The 12,200-nt window shown below is 43.4% G+C and overlaps 1 protein-coding gene across 3 annotated transcripts; it reads right to left on the bottom strand.

Moving 5' to 3' along the window:
* Positions 1–2,286: 2,286 nt before the first annotated feature.
* On the bottom strand, positions 2,287–11,333 carry exosc3 (exosome component 3). Of its 3 annotated transcripts, none has more exons than XM_023820895.2 (5): positions 11,188–11,333; positions 10,073–10,212; positions 9,292–9,441; positions 8,952–9,103; positions 2,287–2,746 (listed from the first exon to the last, which is right to left on the bottom strand). In XM_023820895.2, coding segments are annotated over exons 1-5 (651 nt in total). In that variant the 5' UTR covers positions 11,189–11,333; the 3' UTR covers positions 2,287–2,538. The 3 variants fall into 3 exon arrangements, with proteins under 3 accessions (XP_023676663.1, XP_023676662.1, XP_023676661.1); XM_023820894.2 differs by lacking the exon at positions 11,188–11,333 and adding an exon at positions 10,303–10,420; XM_023820893.2 differs by lacking the exon at positions 11,188–11,333 and having other exon boundaries at positions 10,073–10,422.
* Between the last annotated feature and the right edge of the window lie 867 nt (positions 11,334–12,200).

Below are 12,200 nucleotides of genomic sequence, written 5' to 3'. Positions count from 1 at the left end.
ACCCGTATTTCCCGAAAAGCTGAAATGTGGACTCATCTGACCACAGCACACGGTTCCACAGTCTTTCGGTCCATCTGAGCTGAGCTGGGGCCCGGAGAACCCGCCGGCGTTTCTGCGTAGAGTTGATGCAGGGCAGGGCTATTCAACCCACAGTCCTCAAGGGCCCTGCTGGTTTTCCAGCCTTCCTTCACCTGTGAGCCAGGTGTGAAGCCTCTGACCAATCAGAATCAGTAATTATTGAACTAACTACCTGGGAGAACTGAAAACAAGGCCTGGATTTGGAATCGAGGGCCTGAGTTGAATAGCCCTGATGTAGGGCTTTCTCCTTGCATAATAGTGTTTCAAGTTGCATTTCTGGGTGCAGCGACGGACTGTGTTAAGTGACAGGTTTTCTGAAGTGCTTCCGAGGCCGGGAGGCTACATTAGTCACAGTAGCCTTACGGTTTCTCAGGCAGCGCTGCCTGACGGCTCGAAGATCACGTCCAGTCAACAGTGGTTTCCACCTTTGCCCTTCATGCACTGAGATGTCTCTGCATTCTCTGGATCTTTTCACATTTTCTCCTGTAGATATTGCAAAACCGAAATTCTCTGCATTCTTCCGTTGAGGAATGTTTCTTCTGAACTGACTAACAATTCTCTCACAAATTTTGACACAAAGGGGTGAGCCAGGACCCATCATTACTGACGAAGACTCTGCTCTTGAGGAACGCTACTTTTATGTCCAATCGTGAAACCTCACTTAGCCTGCTTAATGTTGAGTCTTCCAAACCGGTTACTAGAATATTCACTGCATTTTTCAATCTTATTTCAACTGTGCCAACTCTGGTTGAGTGAGTTGCAGGCATCAAATTCTAACTTAGCGTATATTTACAAAATACAATTAAGTTGACCAGTAAAGCTGTTGAAAATCTTTTCTTTGTACTTTTGTCAGTCAAATAAAGGTTCTACGGAAGAGGATTAGGGCCACCATGAAAATATTATTTGAATTCTGACTTTTTTTTCCCTCAGAATTCTGACTTTAATCTCCAAATTCTGAGAAAAAAGACAGAATTCTGACAAAGTCAGAATTCAAATAATATTTTCATGGTGGCCCTAATCCTCTTCCGTAAGGTTCACATGAATTTATATTTCACACATTTCTGTTTTTATTGTTTTAGAAAATATCCCAACTTTTCTGGAAATGGAGTAATTATACAAAATCCTAACCTATAGTCTCTGCCAATTCCAAATGTTACCAAATATTTCAACAATCCATGATTATATGTGCAATATAATACAAATCAGTTTCCATGTCTGTTCGGTGTCATTGTGTAACTTCATTCATGTTTTTTTTTTTTTTTAACAGTGTTAGGACCCAGTTTAGGGGGAGAAAAATGAAATGGAGTGAGATATTGTTTCATTTGACTATAATTTTAGGGGACGAACTTCAGTTTAAAATAGCAAACAAAAATGCCGTAAATGAGGGAGGTTAACTTCTCAACTCAAACAAAACATGAAACAAAAATATACAGAACTTTCCTTTCTCCCTATCTTCATCATAAATCAAGATAAAGAATTTATAACCAGTGGCGTCACACTCACTACTCTCCCAGAAAATATATATATGTTATTTACAGAAAGAGGTTGGGGCATAATAATCAAGCAGAGATCAATCATAACTTTACAGAGGAGCTTACGTTTCCAAGGAAATGAGACTAATCCAAACTGGTCTCTCACTCAAGTGACTGACACGTTTTTAAAGGCAAATCTGGAAGAGGTGGTATGACGACGTAATAGACCAAGAACAGGAAGATATTCCTACCTAGAGCTGCAATAATACTACTCATTTTTTTTCTTATTTGTCCAACATTATTATTCAAAGTGACTAACAGTAGATGGCAGGGTCATAATTTGTTTGCTCCCTGAGATTCAAACACACAACCTCTGCCTTATTAGCAAAACCTGTCGCGTTGCTACAGCTATTCACCTTTTCAACACTGGATGACCTTTACTGAACCTGGGTCTCCACTGTGACTTTCATCTCAGCTGACAAAGAAAGATTAATGAGCGTTTCCACTGCCTTGAGCCATTTGTTTCAGGAAAACGGCACTAATCTGCCGACCGTGCAATGAGTCAGGTTTAACCAGGAAATTGTTTTCTTAATCATATGCTGTCAAAGTTGACTTTTTAGGTTTGTTGAGAGAGAGAGTGGCACCTGAGAAGCTAAATTCAAACACAGCACTCAGTCGGATATCGTTAGTGATTAAATGAAAGATCCAAGAACTTAAATACATACTGATAAAGTAATATATTTAAAACAAATAAATGGGCATTTATTTGTGAAAAACACACAAAACATTAATCAAAACCTGTACAAAAGTAATGACAGTAAAGCATTATTGTACTTCCTCAAGTAGCCCAATAATATATAAAAGCTTTCAGGATATGTTGACAATCCTGGAACAGATCCATAGAAGTCCTGGCCCAAGCCACACTACTCTGGTAGGACGACGCACTGAGCTCTCATTGGCTGCTGCATTTCTGTCACCGCACCCGCTGCTACGTCACACGGTCGGCCACCCGCCGGAAGAGAGCCTGCCGCTGCTGCGTGGTCATGTTCTCGCAGCTCTCCAGGAGGTTGGCCACGATGAGCGTCTGCTGCGCGGTCCGAGCTCGCACCCACACCCGGCCGTTCATGCCCACCACCATCTCGAACGGGAACGTCTTCTCCAGGTCTTTCACTATGTCACTTTGCGGTGCCAGTAACCTGCATGATGATTAGACAGGGTAAATAATTAACGGGGGTGCTCCAGACATTCGAGGGGGGGGGGTTCTGGAACTTCTGGAAGCTACAGGCGCAAGGCAGGGGACAGGCTTGGGTGGCATCTATTTTTTCATTCTCCTACTTTTCACTCCAATATACACTCACCTAAAGGATTATTAGGAACGCCATACTAATACGGTGTTTGACCCCCTTTCGCCTTCAGAACTGCCTTGATTCTACGTGGCATTGATTCAACAAGGTGCTGAAAGCATTCTTTAGAAATGTTGGCCCATATTGGTAGGATAGCATCTTGCGGTTGATGGAGATTTGTGGGATGCACATCCAGGGCACGAAGCTCCCGTTCCACCACATCCCAAAGATGCTCTATTGGGTTGAGATCTGGTGACTGTGGGGGCCATTGTAGTACAGTGAACTCATTGTCATGTTCAAGAAACCAATTTGAAATGATTCGAGCTTTGTGACATGGTGCATTATCCTGCTGGAAGTAGCCATCAGAGGATGGGTACATGGTGGTCATAAAGGGATGGACATGGTCAGAAACAATGTTCAGGTAGGCAGTGGCATTTAAACGATGCCCAATTGGCACTAAGGGGCCTAAAGTGTGCCAAGAAAACATCCCCCACACCATTACACCACCACCACCAGCCTGCACAGTGGTAACAAGGCATGATGGATCCATGTTCTCATTCTGTTTACGCCAAATTCTGACTCTACAATTTGAATGTCTCAACAGAAATCGAGACCCATCAGACCAGGCAACATTTTTCCAGTCTTCAACTGTCCAATTTTGGTGAGCTCCTGCAAATTGTAGCCTCTTTTTCCTATTTGTAGTGGAGATGAGTGGTACCCGGTGAGGTCTTCTGCTGTTGTAGCCCATCCGCCTCTAGGTTGTGCGTGTTGTGGCTTCACAAATGCTTTGCTGCATACCACGGTTGTAACAAGTGGTTATTTCAGTCAAAGTTGCTCTTCTATCAGCTTGAATCAGTTGGCCCATTCTCCTCTGACCTCTAGCATCAACAAGGCATTTTCGCCCACAGGACTGCCGCATACTGGATGTTTTTCCCTTTGCACACCATTCTTTGTAAACCCTAGAAATGGTTGTGCGTGAAAATCCCAATAACTGAGCAGACTGTGAAATACTCAGACCGGCCCGTCTGGCACCAACAACCATGCCACGCTCAAAATTGCTTAAATCACCTTTCTTTCCCATTCTGACATTCAGTTTGGAGTACAGGAGATTGTCTTGACCAGGACCACACCCCTAAATGCATTAAAGCAACTGCCATGTGATTGGTTGATTAGATAATTGCATTAATGAGAAATTGAACAGGTGTTCCTAATAATCCTTTAGGTGAGTGTATAGTATGTGGTTTTTTTTTTTTTGTTTAAAAAAAAGAAAATGCAAATCATGTAGGCTACTGTGAACTCTGGACACAGCGATAGAAAAAGGTATTAAAAATACCTTTGCGATTTCTAAATACCGGGGTATACCGTAATACCATCATACCATCATACCACCCACGCCTATTTTAGCATCCCCGCTTTGTCCACGCGTCAACGTCTCTGCTGCGGGGCGGATCCCCGCTTTGTCCACGCGTCTACGTCGCTGCTGCGGGGCGGATCCCCGCTTTGTCCACGCGCCAACGTCGCTGCTGCGGGGCGGATCCCCGCTTTGTCCACGCGTCAACGTCTCTGCTGCGGGGCGGATCCCCGCTTTGTCCACGCGTCAACGTCTCTGCTGCGGGGCGGATCCCCGCTTTGTCCACGCGTCTACGTCTCTGCTGCGGGGCGGATCCCCGCTTTGTCCACGCGTCTACGTCTCTGCTGCGGGGCGGATCCCCGCTTTGTCCACGCGTCTACGTCGCTGCTGCGGGGCGGATCCCCGCTTTGTCCACGCGTCTACGTCGCTGCTGCGGGGCGGATCCCCGCTTTGTCCACGCGTCAACGTCTCTGCTGCGGGGCGGATCCCCGCTTTGTCCACGCGTCTACGTCGCTGCTACGGGGCAGGTCGCTGCTGCGGGGCGGATCCCCGATTTGACTTTACCTTTGATAATGGCCAACAATAACAGAATGTTTGATTTAGAAAAGTTAGAAAAGTCCAGTTGTAACCCTCTTTCAGAGCGAGAGAGCACTTCTGAAAACTACTGCGCTTCACCTAACCATTCTGTTAACTTATCGACATAATTATAGCCGACACTGGGTTTCTGCTCTGACTGTACAGTACACATGTAACTTCCACCTTCCCCTTTTAATAACATGCAATTGCCAAGATGGTTAAAATAATCAAATTTTTTTCCAGGGGTCACCAACCTTTTTCAAACTGAGCTATTTCAGAGGCACTGAGCCATACGAAGGGCTACCAGTTTGAAACGGCCTCCTAAACTTATCTAAACTTCATGTATAATAAACATGTTTTATATGTTTTTTTTATATTGTAATTTTCAAATCTATATAAATGCAAATGTGATTAAAGAAGAATAGCAACAGGATAAAATTAAATTTTAGATGCTGCTCATTGGCGAGTTGTGCTATTTTTAGAACTGGCCTGCAGGCGACTCATGTGGTCCTTGGGGGCATCCTGGTGCCCGCAGGCACCATGTTGGTGACCCCTGGCCTAGACATTGAAACCGCAGCGATATGTGTCCGTTATCTAATGTTACGACGTAGTGCTGGTATGACGTCAGTATGACTATCAACCAATCTTTTAACGGTCGGTTTTTGCTACAAGTGTAACAAACAGGCGCCACACTCTCTAGGACATGCACCACTGCTGCAAGCCGCGAGCTGCATATGGAACATGCGTGTCATGCAGGCAGTGTGGCTGCTCCAATCTGTTAACGTGGGCAGTGAAATGAAAACCAACACGCCAAGCAGCTGGCATGTTACTGGCCTAACTGTCCTTTCTAAGCAACATGACTTAACCGTGTGTGCATGTGCAGTATCTCACGTATACGCAAAAGTGCAATATCCACTACAGAGAACAAAAAAGAATTGCTGGATCTCAGGAGGACATGTATTCAGTCTAGCACAATATACAGCTCTGGAAAAAATTGAGACCACAGGAAATCTTTCAGTTTCAATTTATGGGTGTGCCTCTAGGTAAAATCTACATGTTTGCTAACTCCAGCCTGGCTCTTCCCTGCTTGTCATTGATGAAGGGCTTCTTCCTTGCTTTATGGGTCTTTAGGTCTGTCCTAGCAGTGCGCTTCACACCACTTAATGTTTCCAGTTCTTTTTGAAGGTCACTTGAGGTCATCCCCCCATTTATGAGGCACTGCCGGATACGTTAATCATCAGTGTAGCCTTCTGACAGCAGAACCAGGATTAAACGACGCAGATTTTTTGAAAATATAGAGTGTTCTCAATTTTTTTTCCAGAGCTGTATGAAAAAGGTAACATACTCGTTAGTGTAATCTCAGAACCCATTAACATACTGGTCAATAGCACAGTTTGAAACAGGACTCTCAAGTTTCATCAAAACTTTGGAGTGAGATTACATCTGTTACGGGCCAGAGCGTGTCTCACGGTCCATGTGTGAGACATGAGAGTAGGGACGGGCTGATCCACATTTTTTCAATTCTGATCCGATACCGATACAGATTCCGATACAAGCTCTTTTTACTTTGTTATATTTTATATATTAATTTTTTTTAAGCTAGTAAATACAGATGGAAAAAATGTATGACAAAAAATTATATGGCTACTATACACTCACCTAAAGGATTATTAGGAACACCTGTTCAATTTCTCATTAATGCAATTATCTAATCAACCAATCACATGGCAGTTGCTTCAATGCATTTAGGGGTGTGGTCCTGGTCAAGACAATCTCCTGAACTCCAAACTGAATGTCAGAATGGGAAAGAAAGGTGATTTAAGCAATTTTGAGCGTGGCATGGTTGTTGGTGACAGACGGGCCGGTCTGAGAATTTCACAATCTGCTCAGTTACTGGGATTTTTACGCACAACCATTTCTAGGGTTTACAAAGAATGGTGTGCAAAGGGAAAAACATCCAGTATGCGGCAGTCCTGTGGGCGAAAATGCCTTGTTGATGCTAGAGGTCAGAGGAGAATGGGCCAACTGATTCAAGCTGATAGAAGAGCAACTTTGACTGAAATAACCACTCGTTACAACCGAGGTATGCAGCAAAGCATTTGTGAAGCCACAACACGCACAACCTTGAGGTTGATGGGCTACAACAGCAGAAGACCCCACCGGGTACCACTCATCTCCACTACAAATAGGAAAAAGAGGCTACAATTTGCACGAGCTCACCAAAATTGGACAGTTGAAGACTGGAAAAATGTTGCCTGGTCTGATGAGTCTCAATTTGTGTTGAGACATTCAAATTGTAGAGTCAGAATTTGGCGTAAACAGAATGAGAACATGGATCCATCATGCCTTGTTACCACTGTGCAGGCTGGTGGTGGTGGTGTAATGGTGTGGGGGATGTTTTCTTGGCACACTTTAGGCCCCTTAGTGCCAATTGGGCATCGTTTAAATGCCACGGCCTACCTGAGCATTGTTTCTGACCATGTCCATCCCTTTATGACCACCATGTACCCATCCTCTGATGGCTACTTCCAGCAGGATAATGCACCATGTCACAAAGCTCGAATCATTTCAAATTGGTTTCTTGAACATGACAATGAGTTCACTGTACTAAAATGGCCCCCACAGTCACCAGATCTCAACCCAATAGAGCATCTTTGGGATGTGGTGGAACGGGAGCTTCATGCCCTGGATGTGCATCCCACAAATCTCCATCAACTGCAAGATGCTATCCTATCAATATGGGCCAACATTTCTAAAGAATGCTTTCAGCACCTTGTTGAATCAATGCCACGTAGAATTAAGGCAGTTCTGAAGGCGAAAGGGGGTCAAACACCGTATTAGTATGGTGTTCCTAATAATCCTTTAGGTGAGTGTATAATAGGCTACTACAAACATACATAACGTACTGTTCCACCTCGTTTGTACGTCTTGTTTTAAGCGTTTTTGAGGCATTTGCAGTTCAATATGAATATCTTCAAAACAAGTATATACAAGTGGCGAATGCTTAAAATTTTAACACAATTTTTCTCCCATTGGCGTCAGCTCAGTTACACTTTGTTGCGATGGTAGACCCCCTTGTATCACAAGCTGCAGTGAGTTCGCTAGACAGTCCAGGTTAACGACTCCCAAATCATCCATTACTTTTTTTTGTCTCACAGTTGCGTGGGCTTTGTTAAATGGGATTGCCCATTAAACGATATTCCCACCTCTCAAAACTTTATTTTACAAAGATTGCAAATCGCTGTGCTACTGGTTTCTGTTAAAAGCGTAAAATACTCCCAGATCGTCACGTCGTATCTTACGCTCCTCGTGCTGCGAAGGGTATGCGCATGATGTCACAGCAGGTGGAAGTCACTTTACTCACACCCACTGAGTAGCAAAGACCACCGAGGGGCAGCGTTAGCGTTCGATTTGAATGTCGCAAAAAAACGTGTAAAATGGGAAAGAGCTGTCGTGCGATTGATTATACAAATAGATTTAACACGAAATAGGGACTTCATCTTTTTAGAGATTGCCAAAAACTAAATAAGTACAGGACGTGGATCGGTCACGCATGGCCGATACCCGATCCGTCAAATATGTCTGGATCGCCGCCGATACCAATCTGAATATCGGATCGGTGAATCTCTACTTGAGAGTCCTGCTTACCGCATTCATCTGATATTACTCTTCCGCCTTGTCTGCACTCCGTGTTTGTGTGCATCCACTTAGGATCACATGTAACTCATTCTGGAATTTACCCGGAAACAACAACTATTTTCTGATTGGCTGGTAGGTGGCTAATAACGTGTCTGCAGCGGGATCGCATGTAACTTGCCCGGAAACAACAAATACTATTTTCTGATTGGCTGGTAGGTGGCTATTAACTAGAACTTTGGACAATTACGAACTCAAGTGCATAACTCCACCCCATATGCCTACGCCTCGTCTGTTAATTCTATATAACGGGACACCTTTGGTGGGCGTTATCCCTTACTTCGCAGCGTGAGAATTGGTTCAAATGCATGTCTCACAGTCAATGCGTGAGACTTGATTGCCCCGGTTTGAAATATGTATCGCATATACTATATCAATTACATTAAACTTTATATGTGTGTTTCTTTAGTTACAAATGCAGCCCTACACACGCACCTGCGGACCAGCCCGAGGGACACTTTAAAGAGGAGACCATCGGCACCAAACACTCCCATCCCATTGGCCCGGCCGCAGCTGTCGATGCACACCAGCTCCGGTTCCATGTCCTTGTTGGCGATGGTGAACTGAGCATACACCAGATCCCCTACCTGCAGGAGTCACACACACACACACACACACACACGAGGGGAGGCACTGACATAAGGACGGGAGTTTCAGTGTTTATGAACGCTACCAGCAAGCTACACATATAAATTAGTAAAAGCTTCCACTAAACAACTAGTAACGCAATCATCATCGTAATCATTAGAATTTCCGAACAAAATGCTCCCCTCACCTGAACATTGGGCCTGTTTCGCTTCGTGGCCCCCTCAAATGCCAAGTAGGACAAGGAGGCCTGCTCGCTTCCCCCCACGTCCACCTTGAAGACGTCTCCAGATTTGACCGTCACGATCCCGATCACGCTCTCGCCTTTGGCCGGAACATACTGAAGGATGAAAAGAACAGGCCATGTGTGCAGGACTGCGCTCTTAAGCGCCGGACCGGCCTCCTCCAAAATCCGTTCCGGCTCGCTAACAAAATTGTGACAAATAATCGGTCAGTTTTACATGAGGTCAAATTTTACGCCTAATACTTAGTTAGTGTATTTTATATCAGACAAAGGTCCACAGCAAAAACCACACAAAACAGAAATAAGAAAAAAACAGCTATACAAACCACATTTTTTTAAAAAAAAAGAATTTTTCCAATATTTCCAATAACAAGAGAAATAGCGTGTATCACTTATAATGAGGGCTCAGTTAGGGCTACATGTAAATTTATAAATAAGACTTCTCAACACAGCATAAAAAGTAGGAACATTATTGATCACAAACATATGACTTGCACTAATCCATCTTGGGAACTTAAATAATATTCTAAATGTATCTCTATATATCTCACCGAAAATATAAGTGACGCCAGCCGAGTGGCAGATGTTTTCCAGTTTCAGCCACGTGATTTCCACGTTTTTAGACATGTAACGGAGGAATCGGAAACCTAAAAGTATCATAACCGTGCTATTTTTTTTTCAACAAGCCATTTGCACCTATGAGTCGCATATTAAATAATTACTTTACCCGTTTCTGTATGGAGTCTATCCAGTAGAGGTTCGGCGGTTTGTGCCGGAGAATTCCGCTTTTACAAACCAGGACTTCATCTCCGTTTCGGCGGAGTCCAGGACCACAGATCACTTTGTCTGCTTTATTGTCCAGAGGCACTAATTCAAATGAAAATACATCTCCTGGTAACAAAACTTCACCAACTTTATCCTTAAAGCATTCAAACATGTCTAATGTTGTGACTATACCTCGCATTATACAATTCCCCGGTGTTTCTTGGGGAAGAATTTTAGTGTAACACACCCGGTCTACGTAGAAGGTTGAGGGGGAAAAAACGTGGGCATTTTTCCATGGCATTCAACAACTATCGCCCCCTGTCGGTGGACTACGTGTGAGTGTGGCAAATCCTGTTTACGGTGTTGTTTTACTATGCATTCTTGTATAACGAGTAATTAATTATTACATAAGGAGCATGCACAGATTACAGCGCGTTGCCGCATCCATCACACGTCAAACCACCTCAGGGATGAGAACCTGAGTGCAGCCATGTGGCGGGTGAGTCCGAAAGGACCAGTGTGAGGTTTTTTTTCCGGTGGCTGGAATACCAATCTTGCCACCAACCCCACAAGTTATCCCTGTAAACTGAAGGACCCCTTCTAGGGCTGTATGTAATCATTACATAACACATTAAATTGGATAATATCACGTGTCCGTTGTATGCACATTATTCGATAAATTTAATTCGTCAAATAAATCGGAATTAGCCTGTCCTTAATATTATTTATTAAATATTACAATGCATATAACCTAGTGATAAGTTATAGTGTTCCTGTTTTATTTTCCTAAATTTTTAAATATCGGTATATTATTCTCTATTATTCTGGCTACGTATAGAATGTTTTTTAATCACGCCCACTACAATTCCACGACGGGAAATGTTGCTCTAAAGTGTCTGGTTAATTAATACGTGTTCTCCAGTCACTGGCGTCAGCCCTATAACGACTGACGTGAATCAGGTGAATCAGCAGCTCTTTCGCAACCGAGAGTGCAAACACGCCCCTTTTAGGCTTTCTTTAACTGCAGTTAATCCCACTGCGTGCTTGGGTTTCTGTAAATCCAGATTAATGACTTACTGGAGTTTTAGCAGCGATGAGTAGATGAGGAGCAGCTTCGCCAGCTTCTTAATTACTATCGAACCAAAAGGTCTTAGCGAAGTTAAGGCCGGTCATGGGACACAGTAAAACAAACCTCCGTGTCTCCCTTGATGCATACCAGTTTGCGCACTGCTCCAACCAGTCTACAGAGGGCGCCAAAACCTTGACCCTTCAAATAGATAGAATAGAAGTTAGGTAGGAAGGAAGGAAAGAAAGGAAAGAAATTTAGGCATCCAGTAAATTATACATTTAAAAGATCAAAACAAAAGAATAATAGGTAGAAGAAAAAATAATAATAATACTGGCAAAACTGGCAATAGTAACAATGATTAAGGATAATAATGATGAAAAGTAAAGTACTGTAATAAGAATACTAATCACTACAGGGTAACTATTCAGTGTTACAGTATTCTGGACATTCTAACAGAGAGGCCTCAGTCTGTCAGGGTAGGGGACCTCACCTCTGCTAAAATCAGACGGAGCACAGGAACCCCCCCCCCCCCCACCACCAAGCTGCTACCCCTGCTATTCACACCCCAGACATCAGACTTCCCACCAAGGTCATCTCTAATCGTGTCTAAAGTAAGCAGATGACACCACCATGATCATCACATGCAGCCTTTTCAAATCGTCTTTGTTCCACTGCTAGGAGATTCTGCAGCCGGGACAGTGAAGCTTAAAACCAGGTTTTTTTGTTTTCCACAGACTAACTTTCTGGCTCCTCCCAGCCTAAGACTGGTCTGTCAAAATGACTAATACCTCTGCACTCATGAATTGGACACTAAATCAATTTACTGCACATTCTGCTAATGAAATTCAATGCCAAATTTCCACACCAATCAGGTGGTTAAGTGCATTTGTATTGTCTTAGTGTCCATGTCTTAAAATGCTGTGTATCAGTATTTATTTTCTAATTATTTATATGTTCTAGTAATTACTTTTCATTTGCTATTAAACCACCCATCCATTTCCAGGAACTGCTTGCTCTATTC

The sequence above is a fragment of the Paramormyrops kingsleyae genome, chromosome 12 (genome assembly GCF_048594095.1).
Source record: "Paramormyrops kingsleyae isolate MSU_618 chromosome 12, PKINGS_0.4, whole genome shotgun sequence".
Taxonomy (NCBI): Eukaryota; Metazoa; Chordata; class Actinopteri; order Osteoglossiformes; family Mormyridae; genus Paramormyrops; species Paramormyrops kingsleyae.
Note: the sequence above shows the minus strand (reverse complement) of the source record. Positions and strands in the feature narration are given on the sequence as shown.

Coding starts and splice junctions, on each gene's coding strand:
- exosc3 (XM_023820893.2), bottom strand. CDS start 10,411: ATGCCATGGAAAAATGCCCACGTTTTTTCCCCCTCAACCTTCTACGTA. Junction 9,104..9,291: donor GAAACAGGCCCAATGTTCAG/GTGAGGGGAGCA, acceptor TGACTCCTGCAG/GTAGGGGATCTGGTGTATGC. Junction 2,747..8,951: donor TCCCTCGGGCTGGTCCGCAG/GTGCGTGTGTAG, acceptor ATCATCATGCAG/GTTACTGGCACCGCAAAGTG.